The 26,386-nt window shown below is 42.6% G+C and overlaps 1 protein-coding gene across 4 annotated transcripts in view; it reads left to right on the top strand.

Annotated features, from left to right (window-relative positions):
• Positions 1 to 26,386, top strand: part of ALS2 (alsin Rho guanine nucleotide exchange factor ALS2) — a 61,160-nt gene that overhangs the window by 15,456 nt on the left and 19,318 nt on the right. For all 4 annotated transcript variants that reach the window (XM_081192979.1, XM_081192980.1, XM_081192981.1 and 1 more), the window contains exons 7-21: positions 82 to 178; positions 4,336 to 4,413; positions 5,984 to 6,166; positions 9,049 to 9,220; positions 10,983 to 11,163; positions 12,039 to 12,104; positions 15,532 to 15,694; positions 16,048 to 16,179; positions 16,464 to 16,592; positions 17,581 to 17,651; positions 19,486 to 19,552; positions 22,940 to 23,142; positions 23,662 to 23,727; positions 25,196 to 25,294; positions 25,784 to 25,948. In XM_081192979.1, coding sequence (XP_081049105.1) covers positions 82 to 178; positions 4,336 to 4,413; positions 5,984 to 6,166; positions 9,049 to 9,220; positions 10,983 to 11,163; positions 12,039 to 12,104; positions 15,532 to 15,694; positions 16,048 to 16,179; positions 16,464 to 16,592; positions 17,581 to 17,651; positions 19,486 to 19,552; positions 22,940 to 23,142; positions 23,662 to 23,727; positions 25,196 to 25,294; positions 25,784 to 25,948 — 1,872 coding nt within the window. The remainder of the gene's footprint in view (positions 1 to 81; positions 179 to 4,335; positions 4,414 to 5,983; positions 6,167 to 9,048; positions 9,221 to 10,982; positions 11,164 to 12,038; positions 12,105 to 15,531; positions 15,695 to 16,047; positions 16,180 to 16,463; positions 16,593 to 17,580; positions 17,652 to 19,485; positions 19,553 to 22,939; positions 23,143 to 23,661; positions 23,728 to 25,195; positions 25,295 to 25,783; positions 25,949 to 26,386) is intronic.

The following is a 26,386-nucleotide window of genomic DNA, read 5'->3' as shown; positions in this document are numbered from 1 at the left end:
CTATGGAATATATAATTTGCTGTGTGTAGATTTCCTGTGTGCTTACCTTGTGGGTCCTGATTCTGTTTTGTGGGTTCATAGGCTCCAACCACTTTGTGTAAAAAGTCTTGATGGGAAGGAAGTAATTCATTTGTCTGCTGGTGGCCACCATTCCTTGGCACTCACTGCCAAATCGCAGGTATGAGGGTGAAATACTGTTTGCTTCTTTTCCAAGGGGTTATAGTGGGATCTGCTTGTTTTTCCTGGGTCAAACTCTCATTTCACTTTTCAGAAAAGGAAACTTGAGCAGCACGCATAATGGACTTCGGGGCCTTTTTACATAAGTGTATATATTTTGTTTTGTTTTTCTTTTTTCTTTTTTTAAATATTTTTTTATTAAATTTTCCATTATACAAATTTGCCATATCAAACAGTTTTCACAAATTTCAACTTTTTGGACTTCCATCAGCTTCTCTGCCAATCATCCATATTTTCCCATTTTTACACATTTTCTAAATTTAATATTGCATTTTTAACCCTTACTGTCCTATTTCTGTTTAACAATACAGTGGTGCCTCGCAAGACGAAATTAATCCGTTCCTCGAGTCTCTTCGGCTAGCGTTTTTTTCGTCTTGTGAAGCAACCCTATTAGCGGATTAGCGCTATTAGCGGTTTAGCGGCTATTAAAGGCTTAGCGGCTATTAAAGGATTAGCGGCTAAAAGGCTATTAGCGGCTTAGAAAAAGGGGGGGGGCGACAAAAAATCGGAACACTTGCAAGACGTTTTCGTCTTGCAAAGCAAGCCCATAGGGAAAATCGTCTTGCGAAGCAGCTCAAAAACGGAAAACCCTTTCGTCTAGCGGGTTTTCCGTCTTACGAGGCATTCGTCTTGCGGGGCACCACTGTACTCCTCTCACCTTCACAAAGCCTCTTTAAATCCCACTAGCGTTATTTGTTCATCACATATACTTTTCAGATATTCTGCAAATTTTCCCCAGTCCTCGATGAACTTGTGGTCCCGTTGATATCTTATCTTCGCAGTTAGCCTATCCAGTTCTGCATGGTCTATGAGTTTCATCCTCCATTCTTCAAGAGTCGGTAGTTCCTCCTGTTTTCATTTTTGGGCCATTAAGATTCTTGCTGCTGTTACTGCGTATTGGAAAAGTTTGTGATCACTTCTATTTATCCCTCTTCCTGTTATTCCTAACAGAAAGGCTTCTGGTTTCTTTACAAATGTATATTTCAACATCTTCTTCAACTCATTATATATCATTTCCCAGAAACCCTTCACTTTCTTACACTCCCACCACATATGGTAAAATGATCCTTCTTTTTCTTTACATTTCCAACACTTATTACATGTTTTAAACATTTTTGCTAACTTAACCGGTGTAATATACCATCAGTATAGCATTTTCATCATATTCTCCTTTTACACAGTACATGCTGTAAATTTTATATTTTCATTCCATAGTTTCTGCCAATCATCCATTTGTATATTATATCCAAAATCTCTGGCCCAATGTATCATAACCGACTTTACTTCCTCATCCATCGTATGCCATTCCAACAACATTTTATACATTTTCGACAATATTTTATAATCATTGTTTATTATCTCTATTTGAAATTTCGATTCCTTTTCTCATATCCACTCTCTTTAAAATCTTTTTTAAACATTTCATTTACCTGAAAATAGTGCAACCAGTCAAACACATATTCCTTTACTTGTTCATATGGCTTCATTTTGCATTTTCCTCCTTCTTTAATTATTAATTCTCCATATGTAATCCAATTCTCTCTCATATTAATTTTCTTTACACTCATAACCTCTAATGGAGACAACCAGTGTGGGACTTTGGGTTCTAATACATTTTTATACCTATCCCATATTTCAATTAAAGATCTCCGGAAGATATGATTCTCAAAACCCTTATGACTTTTCTTCTTCTCCAAGCATAAATACGAGTGCCATCCAAATCTGTTATCAAATCCTTCTAGATCTAACAATTTGTTATTTTTTAATTTTATCCATGCCTTCAACCAACAGAGACAAGATGCTTCATAATATAATTTCAAGTCTGGCAGGGCAAAGCCTCCTCTTTCCTTCGCATCTGTTAATAACTTAAATTCTATTCTTGGCTTTTTACCCTGCCAGATGTATCTTGAAATTACTTTCTGCCACTCTTTAAAGATCATAGTCCCTTTGATTATAGGAATCATTTGAAATAAGAATAACATCTTTGGAAGTACACTCATCTTGATCGTTGAAATTCTACCCCAAAAATAGAGTTTCATCCTTCCCCATACCTCCAGATCTTTTTTAATTTCATTCCACACCGGTATATAATTATTTTGGAATAAATCAATATTTTTTGAAGTCTACCATATTCCCAAGTATTTTACCTTCTTTGCCACTTCAATTCCTGTTTCTTGTTGCATTATTTCTATTACATTATGGTCCACATTTTTTACAATGGCTTTAGTTTTTTTCTTATTTAATAAAAACCCAGCCACCTTACCAAATTGATCAATCTCCTCCAGCACTTCATTTAAACTTTTTAATGGATCTTCTATCGTTATTACCAGATCATCAGCAAAGGCTTTAACTTTATATTCATTCTGACATACTGTCACCCCTTTTATTAGTTCATTTTGTCTTATTGAACTCAAAAGGACTTCCAGGACCATTATAAATAGTAGTGGAGAAAGAGGGCATCCCTGTCTTGTACCTTTCAATATCTTCTGTAATTACATTGTTCACAATCAGTTTTGCTCTCTGTTCTGTATAAATCACTCTTATTCCATTATAAAAATCTTTTCCTACCTCCATATATTCTAAATTCTTTAACATAAATTCCCAGGATATATTATCAAAGGCCTTTTCCGCATCTACAACCATCAATATAGCTTGTTTCTCATTCCTAGCAGTCAGATATTCCAAAGTATTAATTATATTTCTCACATTATCTTTCATCTGTCTGCCAGGAAGAAAACCTGCTTGATCTTCATGAATAAATTCTTGCAATACCTTTTTCAATCTTTTTGCTAATATTCCCGTAAAGATTTTATAATCAGTATTCAACAATGAAATCGGCCTATAATTCTTAACTAGTGTTAAATCAGAATCTTGCTTGGGAATAAATGTAATAAAGGCTTCTTTCCAAGTTTCCGGAATATCCTTTTCCTTCAAAATATTGTTCATAACTTCTTTCAATGGTACCATCAGGATATGCCTCAATTCTTTGTAATAACTAGATGCAAATCCATCTGGTCCTGGAGCCTTTCCTTTTTTAAAGTCTTTTATAGCTTCTATTATTTCTTCAATCTCAATTAGGGCGTTCAGTCTATCTTTCTTTTCTGTCGGGATCTTTTGCACCTTTTTATTTTTTAGATATCTTTCTATTTTCTTCATATTGTTCTTTTCTCTATTCCTATATAAATGACTGTAAAAATCCAAGAATCCTTTTCTGATACCTTTTGGATTTTCTATCTCCTCTCCATCAATAATAATTTTACTAATTGCGTTTTGTTCCTTTCTTTTCTTGATTTGCCACGCAAGCCATTTGCCAGATTTAGTAGCAAACTCAAAGTTCCTTTGTCTTAACTTTTTAATATTCCACTCCACCTCCTTGTTTATTATCATTGCAAATTGTGTCTGCTAACTAGAGGTTTAAACCAGGGATGGGAAACTTGTGACCCACCAGAGGCTGCAGCGTCCCCAATCCCTATCCGTTACCCATGCTGGCCTGAAAGTTGAGAGTTCAACAGCATCTGGGAGTTTCAGGTTCCTCAGCCCTGATGTGACCGTGGTTTGCTTTAAAATCAAAATCAAAAGTGGAAGCTTTGGGCCAAAATCAAAAGTGGAAACATGAGCCCACAGCTTGCTGAGATTTGTGCATGTTTATTAATGAGAAGCTCATGGTTTCCTATTGCATCTGAACCAAGCCAGACAGTTTTAGTGTTCTTTTTTCTTCTTCTTCTTCTTCTTCTTCTTCTTCTTCTTCTTCTTCTTCCAAAAATGGGGCTGCAGGACTCAGTCCTGCCACTGCGACGCACTGGTTGAGGTTACAGTATTGGGTGGTGAGGGAAGGGCATTCTGCTCATGGCTCCTGTGGGCAATAGGTACTTAAAAGGAACTGGGCTCTGATCTATAGGGTGCTGAACTGTACAGCTTCATGCATTTACCATCCTGCTCCTAAAAGGAGATTTGCTTCTGTAAAAGGTAGGAAATAATATCTGGATGGACTTCTGTTAATTCATATAATACTGTAGTCTCCTAACATAATGTAATCTTCATTATTTGAAAATGACTATCCTTTCCCACCCACCCCTTCCCCTTGATCTTTTTACACAGGTATATTCATGGGGCAGCAATACCTTTGGGCAGCTTAGTCACTTAAGTTCTCCAACCACAGTCCCTCGCCTTGCAAAGGTACTATATGTGTCTTAAAAAAAAAATCAGTACTATTTGTGACATAGCTTCCTCCTAGAGCAATGGTGGTTATTTATGTGGACTTCAATCTTAACTAGCAGTTTTTCCTCTTTGCATCGTTTATACAGTGGTGCCTCGCAAGACGAAAAGAATCCGTTCTGTGATTCTCTTCGTCTAGCGGTTTTTTTGTCTTGCGAAGCAAGCCCATTGAAGGATTAGCGGATTAGCGCTATTAGCAGCTTTTAGAGGCTTTTAGAGGCTTTTAGCGGCTTATCTCCTGATCGGATCAGCTGATAAGCGGCTTAGCGCTATTAACAGCTTTTAGCGGCTTATCTGCTGATCGGATCAGCTGATAAGCGGCTTAGCGGCTTAGAAAAAGGGGGGGAAGGAAAAAAAAAAAACCAGCAGGAACTCGCAAGACATTGTTGTCTTGCGAAGCAAGCCCATAGGAGATTCGTTTTGCGAAGCACCTCCAAAACGGAAAACTCTTTCGTCTAGCGAGTTTTCCGTCTTGCGAGGCATTCGTCTTGCGGGGCACCACTGTATTGGTAGGGGTGTTGGCTCATCTTTGTGGACAGAAAAAATTGTAGGCTCTAGGACCCTGTGTCTCTCTTGATAGGGATTGAGGTTTTCCCTGCTCCCAAACAGTGCAAATCGGGAACGACCCCCAACTTCAAGCATCAAGCTGAGCAAAAGAAGGTGCAGAAGCTTCCCTACCACTTCTGCTAGCTTGCAGCTATAGTGAGTTTGAAATGACCCTGCAGTTGCATTGCAGTTCAGAGGGCCTTGGAAGTGCAAGGCAAATGTGGGGATGATCTTTGCCCTCCCGCTGCAGCTTTGGTTTCATAAAGAAGCTGGGACTTGAAGCCCAGCACTAAAAATAAGCCCCAGCCCTCTTGAGCTCGAAAAAAGAAAGGCTGGGGTTTGTTTGGGTTCAGCAGTTGCCAGGTATTTGAGTGTCTGAGAAACGCAGCAGCCAAACAAGTCTTTAGCACTCTTTCTAATTCCAGAGCCAGAAAGGAGAAGCTTTTGTGTTTTTGACCCTATACCTCCACAGCAGCCAAATAATCCCCAGATTTCCTCCTACCCAAAACTATGGATCATCTCTATAGTTTCTCTGAACTTCAGAGAGCCTCAAAAGGTCTGGGCAACTGAGGGGATGATCTCCAGACACCTTTGGAGCTCCCAAAGTTGGGAAGAAGGCTGGAATTCCATCATCATGCTTATCAGACTATGGTGGTGCACTTACCATGACCATTGAAAATGTTGGAAGGCTGGATATAGGCAAAATAAGCCTGAAAACTTAAATCATACAGGCTGTTAAAATCCCATTGCATAGCACTTAACTATTGAAACTGTACAGGGTTGCATTTTAAATTCTTCCCAAATTCTGATACAGCCAAGAGCGTCTTAATTGATTGAAACCTGTCCCTGCTGCTTTAAGCAGGTGTCAAATTTCCACATGTAAAACACTAAAGTCCTTTGATGAAAGCCCCTTAGAAGCCCATTTTCGATTGTCAACAAGGATTTCCCTTTTTTATTATGTTTTGGTTTTTTTACTTGCTTCTAGGTGTGCGATGACAAAGGCATCTGGAACATAGCAGCTGGTCCAGATTATTCATTATTCCTAGTAGATGGCGAAGAGTTTCAACCTTCGTTATACTATAGTGGTCGAGAAGAAAAGAAAGAGAGTGATGTTTCACCTGAAGATAGCTGCTTTAAAAATTCAACACTGTTGCTAAACTGTAGTAAGGTATGAATTAAGTTCTGTGTCCTGGAAAACTTTAGGGCCTAGCAGTGGCATGATAGTGCCAAGATGCAGAATGGTAGGGTTTGGAAAAGTGTACGCTGGAGCTCATCTCCCCAGTGAGCCCAAGCCCCTTTCCCCCCAAAAAATCAAATTCTCCTGCAAAAGTCCTCTCTGCTCCAGCTGCTCCCTTCTCTCTCCTGCTCAAACCAACCTTACAGCAGCAGGAAGGCCTTGAGAAGGGGCTCTTGTTAGCCCCTCAACCCTGCTGCAGCAGTATGCCAGGTCCGCAATTTAACGGAACCACCTTTACCACCGGGGCCTTGTAAAGACCCCAAGATCTCCTGCAACGATTTTGCAAAGTTTTTTGCAGATAAAATCACTCATATTCGGAAGGAGCTAGACACCACCGTGGGAGCAGGGCTGGGGCGGGAGAGTGCTAGAGCCCTGTCTGGTCAAGTTGCATGGAATCAATTTCAATCCGTTACCCCCGAGGATGTGGACAGGCTGCTTGGACGAGTGAAACCAACCACCTGTCTCCTTGATCCTTGCCCATCCTGGCTTATAAAAGCTAGCCGGGAAGGGCTGGGCGATGGGCTCTGCGGGGTGGTGAATGCTTCCCTCTGTGAGGGAACATTCCCAGATCCGCTGAAAGAGGCGGTCATTAAACAGCTTCTTAAAAAACCATCTTTAGACCCGGCCAGTATGGCCAACTATCGCCCAGTCTCAAATCTTCCATTCTTGGGCAAGGTGATTGAGCGAGTGGTTGCTGAACAACTCCAGGCACGCCTGGAGGATGCGGACCATTTGGATCCCTTCCAATCAGGGTTCAGGCCTCATCATGGGACTGAAACTGCCTTGGTCGCACTGGTTGATGATCTCCGGCGAGCTAGGGACAAAGGTGAGAGTTGTTTCCTAGTTCTGCTGGATCTCTCAGCGGCCTTTGATACAATCGACCATAACATCCTTCTGGACCGTCTAGAGGGGTTGGGAGCTGGGGGCACTGTTATACAGTGGTTTCGCTCCTTCCTCCTGGGCCGTGTTCAGAAAGTGGTGGTGGGAGATGAGTGTTCAGACCCTTGGGCCCTCACTTGTGGGGTGCCTCAGGGTTCTGTCCTCTCCCCCATGCTTTTTAACATCTATATGAAGCCGCTGGGAGAGATCATCAGGGGGTTTGGACTGGGTGTCCATCAATATGCAGATGATACCCAGCTCTACCTTTCTTTCAAATCAGAACCAGTGAAGGCGGTGAAGGTCCTGTGTGAGTGCCTGGAGGCGGTTGGAGGATGGATGGCTGCTAATGGATTGAAGTTGAATCCTGACAAGACAGAAGTACTGTTTTTGGGGGACAGGGGGCGGGCTGGTGTGGAGGACTCCCTGGTCCTGAATAGGGTAACTGTGCCCCTGAAGGACCAGGTGCGTAGCCTGGGAGTCATTTTGGACTCACAGCTGTCCATGGAGGCGCAGGTCAATTCTGTATCCAGGGCAGCTGTCTACCAACTCCACCTGGTACGCAGGCTGAGACCCTACCTGCCCGCAGACTGTCTGGCCAGAGTGGTGCATGCTCTAGTTATCTCCCGCTTGGACTACTGCAATGCGCTCTACGTGGGGCTACCTTTGAGGGTGACTCGGAAACTACAGCTAATCCAGAATGCGGCAGCTAGACTGGTGACTGGGGGCGGCCGCCGAGACCACATAACACCGGTCTTGAAAGACCTACATTGGCTCCCAGTACGTTTCCGAGCACAATTCAAAGTGCTGGTGTTGACCTTTAAAGCCCTAAACGGCTTCGGCCCAGTATACCTGAAGGAGCGTCTCCACCCCCATCGTTCTGCCCGGACGCTGAGGTCCAGCGCCGAGGGCCTTCTGGCGGTTCCCTCATTGCGAGAAGCGAAGCTACAGGGAACCAGGCAGAGGGCCTTTTCGGTGGTGGCGCCCGCCCTGTGGAATGCCCTCCCATCGGATGTCAAGGTGATGGACAACTACCTGACATTCAGAAGACATCTTAAGGCGGCCCTATTCAGGGAAGCTTTTAATGTATGATATTTTAGTGTTTTTTGGTTTCTGTGGAAGCCGCCCAGAGTGGCTGGGGAAACCCAGCCAGATGGGCGGGGTACAAATAATAAATTATTATTATTATTATTATTCCCATAGTCCTTGCACCTGGGGCCTGCTACTGTGGCCTTCCTGTTCCTTTTAATAGGTATGGGGGTTTTAAAATAAAAAAAGAAAGGTGATGGACTTTTGCTGAACTCCTGGTCTTGTCAGTGAGACCATGACATGGCAAACTTTGAAATTAGCTGGGATAACATGATGCTGAGGAACAGGTGTTGTCCATCACTAGTCAAGTTTTAGGCTTAGTTACAGGCTATGTTATAGTACAGTAAGAGAGGAGACTTTATAAAGGTGTTCTAGGAGGCTGCTTCAAGCATGCAGGGCAATAAGAAAAGGAGGGCAGCAATTTGAAGGAGCTGATGTGATCACACTGGATATCACAGGAAACTGTGGTATAACGAGTCAGGATATTGGTGCCCAAACTGAGTATGTGTTGCAGAGATGGGGGGGGAAAGTGTTTAGGCAGAGACATCAGCTTGTTCTAGGACTGATAAAGCATATTTTATCAGTCCAAGATTGTGGCATATGAATTGGGCCAATCTAATAAGTCATTTGACTGCTATATTTATTTTTATATCTTGATTTCTGGCTATATAATAAGGTTTCTGATTAGACGGCAGAAAGTATACATATTAATGAAACCTATCTGCATTTTGTGAGTGTTCCATTGTGTAAGGTGTGTAACACAGAAGAGCTTGATTTCTATATTAAGTCATGGTTATTTGTAAACCCCTTATCTAGGGGATTTTTAATACAGTCTGTCTTCCCTCCAGCTAGGGTACATTAGCAGTGTGATGGCTGGTGGGAATAACTGTTTGGCTTTAGTGGACAAAAACATTATGGGCTACATTGCAAGTCTGCATGAGTTGGCTTCGATGGAGAGACAGTTCTATTCCAAACTGAGTGCTATAAAATCTCAAGTTCTCAGACCCCTCTTGGGATTAGGTAAGCAGTCTATGCACAGCATCCCTTTTCTGATTGTGACTTCTTTAGAAACACAACCTCTTGATGTTTGTATGTTCCTGGAAGGCAGTACCTGCCGTAATCTTGTCTTCTGCTTCATTATGCACCCAAACTGTAATCAGATATCTCTCCCCTCTCTGCCCATATGCATGATGGTTTGCTGAGAGGTTCAGATAAGGAAAGCACTGCAAGCTGTCTTTGTGCTAAAATGAATCTCCTGCTGTTTCTCAAGACACAGCACTGCTCTTTTAATACTTAATACACCACAAGCACCCTTCCAGGTGAGCCTCAGCTGGCAGCCCTGACTGTACAGTCATACCTCGGGTTGAATGTGCTTTGGGATGAGCGTGTTCGAGTTGCGCTCCGCGGCAACCCGGAAGTAACAGAGCGCGTTACTTCCGGGTTTCGTCACTTGTGCATGCGCAGACACTCAAAATGACGTCATGCGCAGAAGCGCCAAAACGTGACCCGCGGACACGGGTTACGTTTGCTTCTAGATGCAAACGGATCCCGTTCGCATCTAGAGGTACCACTGTATCTATAAAGCAGCAGTCCTATCTTTTGACTGCCTTCCATCATGTTGCAGTTGCCGCCCGCCCACCCTTGCCTCAGGCCAGGCTTGTCTGCATCTAATTTTGACACCATCCAATTGGCCTTCTAGAAAATAGAGGAATCTATTCCTAAGCAAGTTGAATAATGGGCATTCACTCACCCACCAGCTGAGCACACCTGCCCTAGCAAGCTTGCGCAAGATTTAAAACATGATACAATGCACAATGTCTTTGATCTGGTCTGATCCACATTTACAAAGGCAATCGTTTGTTGGCTTCTTAAAAAAAAAATCAAGTCACATATTTGGTGGGTGTAGTTTGAACATTAAGCTGCGTAAATGCTCGTATAATGGGGGGCGGGTTAATTTCCACAAGTAAGTAGTCCTTTTATGGTCAGATAACTTTGAATATATGGAGAATACAATGTCCATTTTGGCATCTTCAGCAAAATGGATCCTATGTCAGAAATATCCTGTAATAACATTAGAGAAGAAATGGAACAACGTGGACATAGTACACTAGATGCATTACTCAGAACTGTAATAGATCTCTCTTCTTTAAGAGTACACATTCATAAATCCATGATTCCATAGTGGAAAAAACTTGCCGAATGTCAGACTAACATTTGGCAAACTTAGAGGGAAGATTGGACACAATGTTGTGGCTGCTTAATGTTGAGCTTGTGTCAGTAGTGCAATGGTTATTAATACTGGTGGTGACCATTTTGTGCAGGGATTCTGTTCCTACCCTCCATTTGCATTGGCAGAACATACATAAGCCTACGATGCCCTGTCTGACCTCTTCCAGGTTCAAAAGTACCCATGCATCGACGGTCATGCGTCAGCTGGTTGTGCACAAAATTGTCGCTGCCTGTAATTCTAATCCTAATTGACAACAGCACAGTCCTAACCATGTCTGCTCAGAAGCAAGTCCTATTGAATTTAGTAAGGCTTAATTTGAGGTAAAGGGGGTTAGGAATCGCAGCCTTGAAAGTTGTGTGGTTTTGTTTTGCAAGGAGAGTGGGAAAATTGTTAATGACATTTGTTGGCATCTCCTTTAAAATGACTGCATGTATTGATAGCCTGGATTAATTCTTGTTCATGATATGTTGAACTAAAAAAAGTTTTCACTCCTTAGTGCACACCCCGGCCTCAAATAGCTCACTGCATATTGTTTGCTCATCTCCTCTGCAGATAATTTAGGTGCTTCATCGACAGTGCAGCTGTTGCAGGAAATGGCTAGTATGTTCAGCAAGCTGTGTTACCTAATCGGTCAGCATGGAGCCTCTTTGACAAGCTTTATTCAAGGGTCAAAAGAGGCAAAGAACTTGGCTGTCCTGAAGCATTCAAGCCTCTTTTTGGAAAGTTACACTGAGCAAGTATCTCATTTTATTCTCTGGAGATTTATTGTTTCAGGCACAACGCGTTACAAGGAAAAACTAAGATGAAACAAACAAAGAAAGACTTGAAACAGCACACTTGCTATCACCTGAATTATTGACTTGTACTGTAGGGCTGAACTTTACACATTCAGTAAAGTTGGCAAGTGTTTGTTCTGGACTGTATCACTTCAGATTGCAAGCCTCCTTGAATTCTCCCTCATGTAAAATTTCAAGAGAAAAGTCACACAGCCAGCCACATTTGTGGCTGAGTTGACACTGAAATGGAACGATTGGGCATTTTAAATGTCCAGGCATCATTTATGTACTATTGTGGATATAGTGGAACGTTAAAGCTGCCAGTCATTTAATCTTTAAGGTGCAATCCACCAGAACTCGTGGTGTGAAATTGCTGTTCATTTTGATGCATTGTGGCAGATGCTCACTGTGCAAGCCCTGTTGAAATGGGCATTGTGCAAAACATTCTTGGAAGGCTGCATCCTGTAAGCTAACACCATTATTTCAAAGGGGGCACATTGTGTGTTCTTGTGTTACCCCTGTAGTCCCACATTGTGAGTCTTCCTATAATAGATTTTCACCCATTTTTGTGGTGTATGTGGCAATACTAGTGTGGGAGGAAGATGCAGTGTGGGCAAGATGTTAATGGTTATTGAAGCAACTATTCTGCAGAGAAAGATCATGCTGCAAACACAATGTGAGACTCTAGGGTGGTGACGTAAGTTTTCCATTAATCAAAAAGAGGTTGTTCACACTCGCTCCTTAGGTCCTTTATCCAGCAAATTCATCAGGCTGATTTCCATTTGAAATGCCTAGGCTTTCTCACTTTTCTTCATCAATGTCTCTGATTTAGGTACTGCACTTCCTTGACAAACTTTCTGGTGATGGGAGGATTTACGCTTCTCTCCAAACCAGCAATGTAAGTTAGTCCTTCTGGATGTTGAGTCTGGTGATTTGATGTTACAGTAATGTCTGCAAATCCTGGTGTGTTGCCAATGTACCCATGTGTGAATCTGGTAGCTCTGCTTACTGTGAGTGCTAAGATAATGGTTAGTAGTGCAGCTGCATAGAATCTTTTACAATCCTTAGCAGGGGTTCTACAGAAAGAGAGAGAGAAAAAAAGGAAGAGAGGTAGGTAGGTAGGGGTGGTCTGTTAGTGTCTGAGGTTGGTGTCTCTTGCAGTACCTGAAAATGCACCTGTTCAGACTGACGTTTGGCTCTTGAGGTGTATATTTTTAAAGACCCACCTTAGTTTTGCCATTTTAAGTTGTTTTAGACTGTTTTTAGTATTGTGTAATATTGCGTTTTAATGTTAATGTTATGTTTTAATTGTTATAACACACCCTGGAATCATAGGGTGAAGGACGGGAAACAAATTGTAATAATAATACTCATCCCACCTTCCCAGCTTCCTAGTTTGTCCCTTCCTTTTGTCAGAAATAATCCCAGAAATAAAGTTTCTTACCCTTTAGAATAATGAAAACGCTTTTAGGATGTCATTGTGAGCTATCAGTGCTTTGCTCACAGGAAAGGATCCTGCCCCTTAACAGGTGAAATGAGACAAATTTAGTAGAAATCCAAGTTTCATCCCAAATTCTGGCCCAAACAGCCAGCCTGTAATAAGCATATATAACATTTGGATCCTAATGTCAGGTATTGTGTGGAGTAATAAGGGCCTTATATGGTGGTCAGAATCTATTAGGTAGCTCTATTCTTATTATCTGTGTTGAAAACCATTGAAGCATTAGTCATTTCTTCCATTATGGGTATCAAAGGATGTAGGACTGTGTCTCTCCAGATAACGGTTATATGCTTAGAATGACTGATTCAGGAAATGAGATCTTTGCAGCAAGATACCAATGTCAGTGGCTAATGATATGAGATGGTCTTCTGTGACTATTCCTTTGTACAGCCTTTTAAGTAATTCATCATAAAAGGGAAGCAGCAGCTCACCAGGACTCCTCATTGTCAGGCAACTTAGCAGCGTTTCCTTTGAGACATTAGCCGAGACTTGGTCTTACGATAGTTCTGATACTCCTTGATGCTTGTGTATTGTGACTTCCAAGTGTTGCTCTCAAAGCACTTTAAAAATGCAAACCATCCAGATGGTTAGTCTGGTGGCTGAGAAAAAGAGCTTCCTGATTAAAAAAGAGAGAGAGAGCACTTTCCCCCCCTTGAAGCTCGTTCGAAAATGAGAAGTCGTGGAACTAGGCAAGGTAGATGCGTTTGATGCTTCTGTGGCAGCACCTCGTTAATCATGTAGAGTGGCCCTGCTGTTTAGTTCACTAAGCTACTCCTTTGTTCCCAAAGCTTTGATGTGTCGCTCTTCTCTGACTTGCAAGCCTTCCTTTCCAAATTTCCACCTTAACTTATTTCGTAGCTGTACAAATTCATTGCAAGTTCGATGTTTCATTGCAGACAGCAACACAGAAGAAGTCAAAAGCAGTAAATGGTTGCGTTCACCAATGCAGTCTTGTGTAATATTTGACTAGATTTTCCACCACCTTTAATTTAGCACTTAAAATTTGCATTGGAAAATTTGAAAGGCTCTATTTTTGGAGGCACTATTCAGCTGATAAGGGACGCGGGTGGCGCTGTGGGTTAAACCACAGAGCCTAGGACTTGCCGATCAGAAGGTCGGTGGTTCGAATCCCCACGACGGGGTGAGCTCCCATTGCTCAGTCCCTGCTCCTGCCAACCTAGTAGTTCGAAAGCACGTCAAAGTGCAAGTAGATAAATATGTACCGCTCAGGCAGGAAGGTAAACAGCGTTTCCGTGCACTGCTCTGGTTCGCCAGAAGCAGCTTAGTCATGCTGGCCCCATGACCCGGAAGCTGTACGCCGGCTCCCTCAGCCAATAAAGCGAGATGAGCACCGCAACCCCAGTGTCGGTCACGACTGGACCTAATGGTCGGGGTCCCTTTACCTTATACAGCTGATAGGCAAAGAGCATATCAACTTCCTTCGGTGATGCAGGAAATATACTTGGCTAGTGGTCAGCAGCAGTCAACTCTGGAACTCTCTGCCCAATGAATTTTGTTGAGCATGGTCTCTGATGGTATTCAGATGCCAACTCAATCATGGCTTTTGACGTAGGCTTTTGGGTATTGTTACTGATACTTATTCATATTTCCATAGTAGAGGCTTTGCTTATGATGACACTATGATATTTATGTATGGATATAAAATTTTATTGACTTTTGCTGTTACCCCTCTGTGATCTTTGAATGAAGGCAGGGATATAAATGGCTTAAATCTAAATAAAAAATAAATTTCAAAGACATGCCACAGGGTGGGGCAGGGGACGCCCAGAACATATTGCGGGGGAGGTATATGGTCCACAGGTTAGATACCTCTAGTTGAAATAAAGAAACTAGTCTTGTTAATAAGTAGTAATTTACGTATTTGATTCCCAGTAAATCCGTATCACTTCTAACAAGAGATAGCAAAATACACAGGCTGCGTTCTCAAGCAGCTGTAAACCAAGAAGCTTGGTGTAATAAACCACACTGTGCCTGAACTGTGTGCAAGCAGGAAACAAGCCAGGAAAGTGATAGCTTAGGGTTACATTTGAACTCAGGTATGTGGTTTGCTGCTCCCTAAACAGGCTATGATCCGTAGCCCAGCCGCAAGTCATGGTTTGCTGTTTACATACAGATCATGGCCTGTTTTAGAGAGAAACAAACCACAGTTTTGGGTTGGAACCTAGCACTTAAGTCATCCTCTTGCTAGTTTGTTTATGCAGAGTAGGGATGTTCAGGTGCTTGCACAAATAATGCAGCTTTTGCACAGTATAGTTTATTAAGCCAAGCTTCTTGGCTTACCTTTTATGCATGAATGCAACTGTAGGATTTTATACAAGTGAAGCTTGATGCTCTAAGGACTCCTAGAAATTAATGCAAAACATTAGCCTTGAGTATTTTTTAAGTGCAGTAGTCCTGGGGTAGGTCTAACTCAGGCTTCCTCAACCTCGGCCCTTCAGATGTTTTTGGCCTACAACTCCCATGATCCCTAGCTAGCAGGACCAGTGGTCAGGGATGATGAGAATTGTAGTCTCAAAACATCTGGAGGGCCGAGGTTGAGGAAGCCTAGTCTAATTCATACTGCCTGTATCAGTGAAAGGGCATGTAACCATGTATATCTGGGCCCAAAGTCACATGGTGGTGTTCCGCAGCTGAAGCTAAGCAGATCCAAACCAGTTTGCAAGCTGCCTGGGTGGAAGGACACCTGGAAACCATATATAAATATGTTCTGAGTTCCACAGAAGAAGAGTCAGACATAAGTATAGTAAGTGTTGCACTGAAAGCGTTGTCAAAACATTAACACACATCTGTCTTTATACTGTAGGGATTTCTTAACTAAAAACCAGGCATTGCTTCAGGATCTGTCAGAGACAAATGAGGAGGCTTTCCCATTGGTAGAAGTGTTAAATACTCTGTTTTTCTTGCCAATCCGACGACTTCATAATTACGCTAGAACTTTACTAAAGCTTGCTACGTGTTTTGAAGTGGTAAGTAGTTGGATGAGAAAGTTTCACTAAACAGGAGACATTTTGTGTTTGTTTTTTGGATCTCATTGCTAACATAATCATTCCAGGTGGTGTAATATTTTTAATCTGTTCAAAAAAAAAGAGCAAATGCAGTTGCATTTGTTATAATAACTAAGCGGTTTATTCTTCATTGTATTAGTGTTCTTTTTAGTTACTTAAATATTATTCATAATGTTCAATCACAGGAGAAGTTGTTTCAGTTGATTTAAATATAACATTTTCAGAAACTGCAATTACTGTAACGAAATATTGCAATAGGTCTCTGGAAGCAAGTGTCAATTGCTAACCTTGTTTTGTTTGTTCCTTCTCTGTAGGCATCTCCAGAATACCAGAGCCTCCAGGATGCCAGTTCTTGTTATGAAACCCTTGCTGTCCATCTTAGCAGGAAAAGGAAAGAAGCTGAATACACGCTGGGCTTCTGGAAGACCTTTCCTGGCAAAATGACAGTACGTGGGCATTGCTGTAGGCTCTGCTAGCACAACTCTTTCCACTGTAGGATTCCATTTTTGATGTCACCGTAGTTTCCTTCCCTTCCCTTCCCCTCTCTTCATGGCTGTGGTGCTTCCAATTTCAGAAAGTACTGTATTTAGCAAATAATCCTAATTTCCCGTTATGGCTGAGATGCATGTAAATTCCATCTGTGATGAGTGCGCACTACTGTTAATGACACAGGGGTGATAATAGGCATAGTAGACCTAATTTGTGTGCCTGCCTCACTCCTCAATTATAGGATTCCTTGAGGAAACCCGAACGGCGACTAATCTGTGAGAGCAGCAATCGGGGACTGTCACTGCAGCATGCTGGGAGATTCTCAGTAAACTGGTTCATCCTCTTTAACGATGCCTTGGTCCATGCTCAGGTAAGCGCATACTGGGGATTAGAGCTGAATTGTTCCCGTTATACCTGAATGGATGGGGCACCTCACAGTAAAAGGATATTTTCAGAGTTCTGTAGCAGTCACATCTCTCCCCATGCTCTTCAGAAGAACACACACAAAGACGACCTGAGGTCCATATGGGTTGTCGCTAGGTCTAGTCAGTGGCGGAGGAAGGGGGCAGGTTACCCTGGGTGCCAGCCTGGGGGGGGGTGACATTGCCGCGGGCAGGCACCTCCCCCTTGGGACACTCGCACGGGCGACGTACCACGCCCCTGGGTGCCACACCCCCACAGGCGACGTGCCACGCCACCGCCGTCCCGGGTACCGAAGCCCCTTCCTCCGCGACTGGGTCTCGTATGGATGACAAGAGCCTTGGATACCAAGCCTGTTCTGTCTTCCATGCAACGTAGATCACTCCCCACCTCTCTCTATTGGGGTTCCGAAACACAATTCAGAATTGGGTCTATTCCACCTGCCCAGCCACCACCTCATTAGTGCCATTGATATTGCCGGCATTAGGTTTTGGAACATTATGTTTTGGGTCTTTGAACAGCATTGCCTCTCACTTGCAAAAAAATGTTGAAAGACGAAAAATAGTTGTGTACAGTTTCTCCCGGTCTTCTGGAGAGACTGGAAAATAGCTTCCATCGCTAGCATACAGCAGCACTATCATTTGCTGCCCCTTAAACAAACTGTAGGAACAGGGTATCCTATGCACTGAGCTCTGGTTCATAGAGCCCGCTGTTTGGCATAAATATGGTTGCAGCTTTGCAAGCTGTGCAATTTGAACTTATCAAATTGGGGGTTGTTCAGAACTCGTTAAGAGATATAGCAGTTGCATTTCAGCAGTGTGGCTTAACGTCATTCCGTTTCCAAAGGGGAAGAAACACTGAAGAAGGAACACCCACAAAGAGTGAATCTAATCCTAATAGGAAGGTTGATGCTTTTCCTCTTTTGCTTTTCTTTGCAGTTTTCAACTCATCATATTTTTTCCTTGTCCACATTGTGGGTAGAACCTGTTTCAGAAGAGTCTGGTAATATGTAAGTATGTCAAGGCCATCCCTCAAATAGAAATTATTTTGTTGCTGTTGTCGATGAATGAGTTTTTCTTTTGAAACGTCTTGGGTACTCCAGGCCTTTTGTGCTCTTTGTCTCTGAAGTGATACTCGACTTGCATCCCTTAAAGGCAGTGGTGGGGAACCTTGTGGCCTGTCCAGCTGCTTTTTGACTCCAACTCCCATCAGTCTCAGCCAGCCAATGGCCAGGGATGATGTTCATCATAATCCAGGAGCAGCTGGAAGGACCACAGGTTCTCCACTCCCACAATAATGCGATTATCATGCTTGTGGTTAGTCAGATAAAGTTATCACAGGTGTACATGTTGCTCATTTTAAGCATGTATTTGACGCGCAGCGTAAATTAATAATGCAGAGTTTCAAAGAATAAAAGCTTTACTGAGTTAAAATAAACTTCTTCATAAACAACATGGTTCCAAACAGTTTGACTGGGATTACATACTGCTCCCAACTGAAGCAGACAGACACTCACTGACATCTTACAGAGAGCACAAAAGAGAAACTGGCTACGAAGTCACATACCAGAGTGACTCAACGTTTAGCAGTTAGGCCAGAATAACTTTAGTAGGCCCAAATGATTGTGCAGTCCCAGCACTTCCCAGCCTGCTTTGCTGCTTCTGCTCTCATGTGTCTTTGTCACATGACACTCCCCCAAAGACCTAGAGAGCAGAAGTATAAACATGAAAAATTAACTTATTCTGTATTGGCTGGACATTAAGTCTTGTAAATGCAGATATGATGAAATCATCCAAACCAGTGCAGTCTGATCTGTATTATTATTATTATTATTATTATTATTATTATTATTATTATTATTATTATTATTATTATTATTATTATTATTTTATTAATTGCCTTCTAGATTACCATCTCAAGTCATTTTACATATAAGATAATTAAAAACAAAAACATTAAACAGTCAATACATTTTAAACTAGACTAAACCCCTAAGAAATATTCCAGTGTCACTTTTGTAAGGAAGAATGCCGTGGTATTTCTTGTGTTTAGACAGGTAAGAATATTTATGCAATGTGATATTGGTGCAGAATTCAGCTTCCTACAACCTTTTTTCTTAGCTTGAAGCAGGCTTTCTAGTCCATATGGATGTGAGTACAGTCGTACCTTGTTTTGCAGCCGGGATCCGTTCCGGAGCCACGGCCTCTAGCCGAAAAAGACGCAGGGCAAAGCGCCATGTCTGCGCACACATGTAGAGCGGTTTGTGCTTCTGTGCATGCGCAAGCGGCAAACCTGGAAATAACCCGTTCCGCTACTTCCAGGTTTGCCGTGGACATTCACCAGAATGGACGCTAGACAAGGCAGACGTTCGCAGAGGTATTACTGTGTAGGCTTGGCAGCTTGGTAATTTCTTATGAAACAAAAGGATGGCTGAATAAATCTAGTGGTTTGAGGATCTGGCATAGGTAAAGTAAAAGATGCCAGATAAGCATAAATACTTTACTTGCATAACTTGGAACTTCTTTATTTTATTTTGGTACAGAGTACAGTCTTCCTTATAATCGCTAGTGATAAGAGACTGAAATAGGATGGAAGGTGTTATATTACGTGGCACTTTACTGTTGCAAATGGAGATTCTCCATTTCTCATGAATTTAGGGAAAGGGGGAACATTGCTTTAAGCCAGAGGCTAGAAGGAAAAGGACAGAAAATAGAATTCGACTCTGCCCCTTTGCTTTGGTATTAATTTTTGCCTGTGCTAGCTACAGTTGTCTGTTCAATTAAATTTTCTTTTCTTATGTTCTTTTTACATGAACCTTTTCGTTTTTTTGGTCTTCGTACTAGGAATGGTTTGAGAGTCACTACACCAGAAGAACACTTCATCCTTGTTTCATCAACACCACAGGAAAAGGTAGGCAGGCACAGAGACTGCATTCTCTCCTCTCCTCCCCTGTTTGCACCACTTGTCAGTTGGTTAACAGCAGGAACATAGGAAGCTGTCTTATACCGAGTCAAACCATTGGTCCGTTTAACTCTATTGTGTACACTGACCAGCAGCATTTCTTAGGGCTCCAGTCAGCATACATCCCCAGTCCTGTTTGGAGATGCCAGAGATTATACATAGTGCATTAATTGTGGTCTTCCTCCATTACTTCCCCACAAGGAATGTGGGCTTGGCTTACTTGTGAGAGCCATCTTAAGTGCCTTAGCTACTTTGAACATAGAGTACCGTATTTTTCGCTCTATAGGACGCACCTACCGTATTTTTCGCTCTATAGGACGCACTTTTCCCCCTCCAAAGATTAAGGGGAAATGTGTATGCGTCCTATAGAGCGAATGCAGGCTGCATGGCTAAGCCCAAAGCCAGAACAGGGAGACGGAGCGCTGCGGAGCACTCCGTCTCGCTGTTCTAGCTTGGGGATGGCTGCGCGCAAAGGAAGGCTGTTCCCAAGCCAGAACAGTGAGACGGAGGGCTCTGTCTTGCTCTTCAAGCTTGGGGATGGCTGTGTGCAAAGCCTCTGCAGGGCAGCGGGGTGCCTTCACCCCGCTGTCCTGCAGAGGCTAGCAAGGCTGTTCCCAAGCCAGAACAGCGAGACGGAGGGCTCCGTCTCGCTCTTCTAGCTTGGGGACAGCTGTGTGCAAAGCCTCTGCAGGGCAGCGGGGCGCTGCATTCCAAAGACTTCAGGGATCTTTGAGGCTGGCGGTGGGGGAAAGCAGCGCTTCCCCCCGCCACCAGCCCCACAAGCTCGGGTGAGTGCACCTTCTTTTAGAGGGGGAGAACAAGAAAAAAAAAGTTTTTCCTGTTCTCCCCCTCCTATGGTCCAGTGCGTTCTATAGAGCAAAAAATATGGTACTTTGTAAGCTTATTTTCTATGCTTATTTCACTCTGTAAGCTAAGGGAAATCAACGTGCGATGACCCTGCTTGCACAGCATGGCAAACCATAGTTAATGGTATACCGCAAACATGCCTATCTGGGTTGTTCTCCTCCTTGCTGGTTGCATGTGGATGAAACAAGCCACAATTTAGTGTTGCATCCAAATCAGAGATGGTGGTTCATTTTGCAACACAGTCTGTAAGCCGAGGTTTGTTCTTGGCTGATCATAGTTTGTTGGGAGTGAAATCATCCATGGATCAAATGTAACGCTAAGACAGGAATTGTGGTCTGTTTCCTGTCTGTGCAAATGGGAGGAGCAAAACTAACATTGTTTGCTCGTAGACGGTAGCCCATGGTATAGAAGACATGCAAGTATGGTCCACATTGCTGTAGCTGAGTATGTAGCATCTTAGTTTAGAAGGAGACTTGGACGAGATCACTGGTCTTCAAATAGTGACTTGTGATCCAGAGTTGGTCCAAAGATGGTTCATGCCAGTGCATTCATTGCCAATTATTATTTTTAAATTTAAGTTTAGTTTGTTGTTAAGTGACGTAGAGAATGATGACCATAAAATGGTGGTGTATTAAAAACTCACCCTTTGTTCCAAGCAGAAGGTAAATGGGGCCCCAAGTCTGAAAAGGTTAAGATTGCTGGAGCAGATGAACTTTTGTAGTTCCATGATATTAGTCGTTTATTGATTCTGTGGCACCAATAAGTCTTATCAGACTAACTCCAAGAGATTCCTTCAGTACAGTAGTACCTCAGGTTAAGTACTTAATTCGTTCCGGAGGTCTGTACTTAACCTGAAACTGTTCTTAACCTGAAACACCACTTTAGTTAATGGGGCCTCCTGCTGCCACCGCGCCGCCAGAGCACAATTTACCGTATTTTTCGCTCTATAACACGCACCTGACCATAACACGCACATCGTTTTTAGAGGAGGAAAACAAGGGAAAAAATATTCTGAATGAAACAGTGGACGTATCATTTTTGTGCTTCATGCTGTGGCCACAGACATGTGATCTGATGGTGAATTTGGGGTGACCCAATGCAAAAATCCTGAGAATCCCTGTGGATCCATGCTTTGTAACCACGTTTTTGCACCATTGCAGCCCCAGGCAACAGTGGGTGCGTGATTTTTTTTGGGGGGGACAGGCTGTAGTCATGGACATGCTATGTGCTCTGATGGGGAATTTTGGCTGACCCAATGCAAAGATCCTGAGGATCCCTGTGGATCCATGCTTTGTAACCACGTTTTTGCACCATTGCAGCCCCAGGCAACAGTGGGTGCGTGATTTTTTTTTTGGGGGGGGCAGGCTGTAGCCATGGACATGCTGTGTGCTCTGATGGTGAATTTGGGGTGACCCAATGCAAAGATCCTGAGGATCCATGTGGATCCATGCTTTGTAACCACATTTTAAGTGGGGAGGGAAGGAAAAACACAGAAGGCTAAGAATGCAGGAGAGGGCTATAACGTGAGGAAAGGAAGGCAAAAGTTTCCCCCCACCCACCCACACAAGCCAGCCAGCGTGCGCTCTCTCTCTCTCTCCCTCTTTAAATGGAAGAAAGCATATTTGAATGCTGTGTGTCTCCAAAAACAAAAAGCAGGAAGTCAAATCAGAATTTTAAGCCGAACCTGTAGTCTCTCTTCCCTGCACAAACATTGTTCCTCCGGAGCAGGGACAGGATAGAAGGACGGACGCTCTGCTTTCCCTCTCTACTTGCCTGGAGGGGAGGGGCTTTCCCTGCTCTTTGTTCGGACGCTCTGCTTTCCCTCTCTACTTGCCTGGAGGGGAGGGGCTTTCCCTGCTCTTTGTTCGGACGCTCTGCTTTCCCTCTCTACTTGCCTGGAGGGGAGGGGCTTTCCCTGCTCTTTGTTCGGACGCTCTGCTTTCCCTCTCTACTTGCCTGGAGGGGAGGGGCTTTCCCTGCTCTTTGTTCGGACGCTCTGCTTTCCCTCTCTACTTGCCTGGAGGGGAGGGGCTTTCCCTGCTCTTTGTTCCGTTTGAGCAAACACAGCAAGGAAACAGAGAGGGCGGGCAGTAAGACCCTGAGGCAGAATGCAGGAAAGCTGCCACTTCCTGTATCACGGAGCTCCCTTCTCCCTGAAGCGCGGTTTGATTTTTGCCTTATTTTTCCACACATTCGCTCCATAACACGCACAGACATTTCCCCTTCCTTTTTAGGAGAAAAAATCTGCGTGTTATAGAGCGAAAAATACGGTATGTTCTCATCCTGAAGCAAAGTTCTTAACCTGAAGCACTATTTCTGGGTTAGCGGAGTCTGTAACCTGAAGCGTATGTAACCTGAAGCGTATCTAACCTGAGGTGCCACTGTATTCCCATAAAAGTAGTTACGAATAGAGAGGAGGAACACAAAGGGTAGGCAAAACCTTGAATACTTTTACTGTAATTGTTTCAGACTAAATGGCTGAGAGCGATAAGCCAAGCGGTGGATCAGGCCTTAAAAGGGACGACTGACTTGCCTCCTTATGGAGTTAGCGGGAACATTCAGAGGCAAGAGCCCCCTATCTCACGGAGTGCCAAATACACCTTTTACAAAGATCCTCGGCTTAAGGACGCCACTTACAATGGTCGATGGCTTTCTGGGAAACCACACGGCAGGTGAAACTGTGCAAATGTTCTTATGTACATGTTTGCTAGTTAAGAGGCTGTCCTGTTTACTTAAAACCAAGCAGAAAAGCACCAATAATAATAGGCCAAAAAAGAGAGAGTTTTTCACTAATTGCATGTTGTTACAGCAACGCTTGCATTTGGTGAAAATTGCTGCTAAAAACACGCCTCACGAGGAAGGATTTTTTCTTTAATGTGTTGGACTTGCAATAAATCATTTCAAGCACCTGAAGTTTTCCCCCGTTCTCTTCTTTTACATTTTCTTCTCTTTCTTTTTGCTTAAAGCTAGGTAACAAGTGAAAAGAGGCACGTTAAAAGTATTTAAATCTGAATAAAGCAGAGTACAATAAATGAAAAGCCGCCTACTCTATGACCACTTAACCCTGAGCTCTAAAACCTAGCCAGAAAAAATGCAGTAGTCCTTTGAACGATGTAATAGTCTTGCATAAAACGTGTTATGCTAATTCAAATGAGGAACTGGTCTTAATTATGGCACTCTGTATATTTCAGGGGAGTTTTGAAATGGGCAGATGGAAGAATGTATTCCGGCATGTTCAGAAGTGGCCTGGAAGATGGGTAGGTACAAAGAGTTAAACCAAATTTGGGGTTGGAGAAAGAGAAGTCTAATTATTACTTAAAATTGTCTTACCACCAGCAAGATGTTAGATAACCTCCCTTTGGCTGATGGATTTATTTAGCTGTCAAAATAGTTTTTAGGAGTTTTGTGAAACTAACTTAAGTTGTCACATCATATATTGGGTTATATCCAGTGTTGATCTTACTCATAGTAGAACCATTGAAATGTAGTGGGCATGAATAACTTATATCCATTAATTTCAATGGATCTGCTCAAAGTGCAACTTGGGTTCAACCCATGCTTACCTGGGAGTAAGTCTCAGGTACTCAGGGTTTCATTTTAATCACTGTAACAAGCAGCTTGCAATGTAAAATTAAACCCCCTCCTTCACCCCCCATGTGCTTTTTTCTGTTCAAACACCTTGCCAGATTTCTGTGCATGTTAGAAATCTGGATGGTGCTAAAATAAAAGTACATCCATACAGTGCTTGTGCAACTGTTGCAGTATAGTAATCCTTTGCAGCTGAATCTCCTGAACATGAAAGATTGTAGCTGTGCACTCCTGGGCTGGGGTTGGGTTTGAGACATCCATGGTGTTAAACTAAAGAATTCTATTATGTAGTAGTGTACTTTTTTAAACAGTGTATTAGGGATTTGTCTGTAAGACACTTTCCTAAAACTTCTATTTAGCCTTCTATTTGACAGGTGAAAATACCAGTGCTGTTTCTCAAGTGATTTTCCTCACTTTACCTTCAATTCAAAATTTGTATGAAATTCTGGAGAGCTAAACTTGTTCTCTCATGAAGTCAATGCAGTGTCAAAAATAAAGCAGTCACAGTTTGAACTGCATGCTTGGAATTGTTGGCTGAATCTGTTATGCATGCTTAAATTTATATAGCTACCACTTCAGATATACACGTATAGAAAAGTGATATATAGGTGTTTATATAGCTACCACTTCAGATATACACGTATAGAAAAGTGATATATAGGTGTTTTATAATTGCATATCATATAATTCATTAACCGTTACTCCTTTACACATAATTCACAGATACATAGTACATTTTTAGTATTATTCAATACAGTGGACGCTCGGGTTGCGAACGTGATCCGTGTGGGAGGCACGTTTGCAACCCACAGTGCCGTGTCTGCGTACACGCGGGTTTGCGATTTGGCGCTTCTGTGCATGCACAAAGTGCAATTTAACACTTATGCGCATGCGCGAGCTCCGAAACCCAGAAGTAACCCGTTCCGGTACTTCTGGGTTCGGCGTGGTGCACAACCCAAAAACACGCAACCTGAAGCGTCTGTAACCCAAGGTATGACTGTACATGTTTACTCAGAAGTAAATCTTACAGTGTTCAATGGGTCCTACTGCCAAGTAGATGTGTATGGGATTGCTGCTCTTCATGTTATATTCTTGTTTTCTAGTTGCTCAGGACTGTTATTGTTTTCAAATTGGCAGGTACGGTGAATACAAAATACCAAGCAAAATACTGAACAAGAGTGACCGCTATGTTGGATATTGGAAGGAGGGCAAAATGTGTGGACAAGGCATCTACAGGTAGTATACAAAACAACATGAGTATTGTTTTAAAGGTCATCGTGTGTGGTCCAAAAGAGCAGCATTTAACCCACAATGCACTTCAAAGGGCCACTTAACACACACACAAACCATTTCTTTCTATGCAAAACTTTTCCAGGTAGGAACAGCATGAAACCCCCATGAAGATCACCATGTGTGACAGTTTTCACTCACGAACACATTTCATTGTGTGAACACCTTCTGGGAAGTTGCATTTTGCCTTGTGTCCCTGCAGTGAAATATACATGTGCCCATGTTGCTTCACACGACAATCTGTGCATAGATGTGATACCATATCTGTTCATGCTCTTTTTGCACAGAACTACATAATCCACAATACGACACATCTCCATTCCCCCCCTCTCCTGAAACACATCACTGGAAATAATTGTCCTGTTTTTACATTCCTGCTAAAAATGTTGTTTTCTGTGTGCAGAGGGGGAGAGAGATAACACACTTTTATTTCAGCTATGCCACTGGAGAAGTGTATGAAGGGAGCTTTCAGGATAACATGCGTCATGGGCATGGTCTCCTGCGCAGTGGGAAACTGACATCTACCTCTCCCAGTATGTTCATTGGCCAGTGGGTGATGGATAAGAAGACTGGATATGGAGTATTTGACGATATCACAAGGTAAATAGATTCTGAGCATTCTAAAAACTTATGCTAAGTAGTTGCTTATCCCTCTAGTATACTTGAATAAAATCACTAACAAGATGACATGGAATGCAATCTAAAACTTGTATGTCAGCAATCAATCACCTGCCTTTGTTTAACTCATGAGCTATTGCTTTAACTCATGAGCTATTGCTGCAATCTGCTCCGATTGTATATTTTATCTTTATGAGTGCTGTTTTTATTGTGTTATGTTATGTGAGCTGGTCTTTGACCGTAATAAATTATCTCAATTATCTCTCACCTGCCTTTGAACTTACTAATTTATATTTTAGCTCAGCATTCATGTTTCATAAACCTTAATATAAGTCCTCTTTGGAAATACTGAAAAGTGCGATAACATACAATTAAAAATAATAATGGCAAACTTATGAAAATGATACATAAACTGCAGTT

The sequence above is a fragment of the Podarcis bocagei genome, assembly GCF_964188305.1.
Source record: "Podarcis bocagei genome assembly, chromosome: 1".
NCBI classification, from domain to species: Eukaryota; Metazoa; Chordata; class Lepidosauria; order Squamata; family Lacertidae; genus Podarcis; species Podarcis bocagei.
This window is presented reverse-complemented; position numbering and strand designations above follow the sequence as displayed.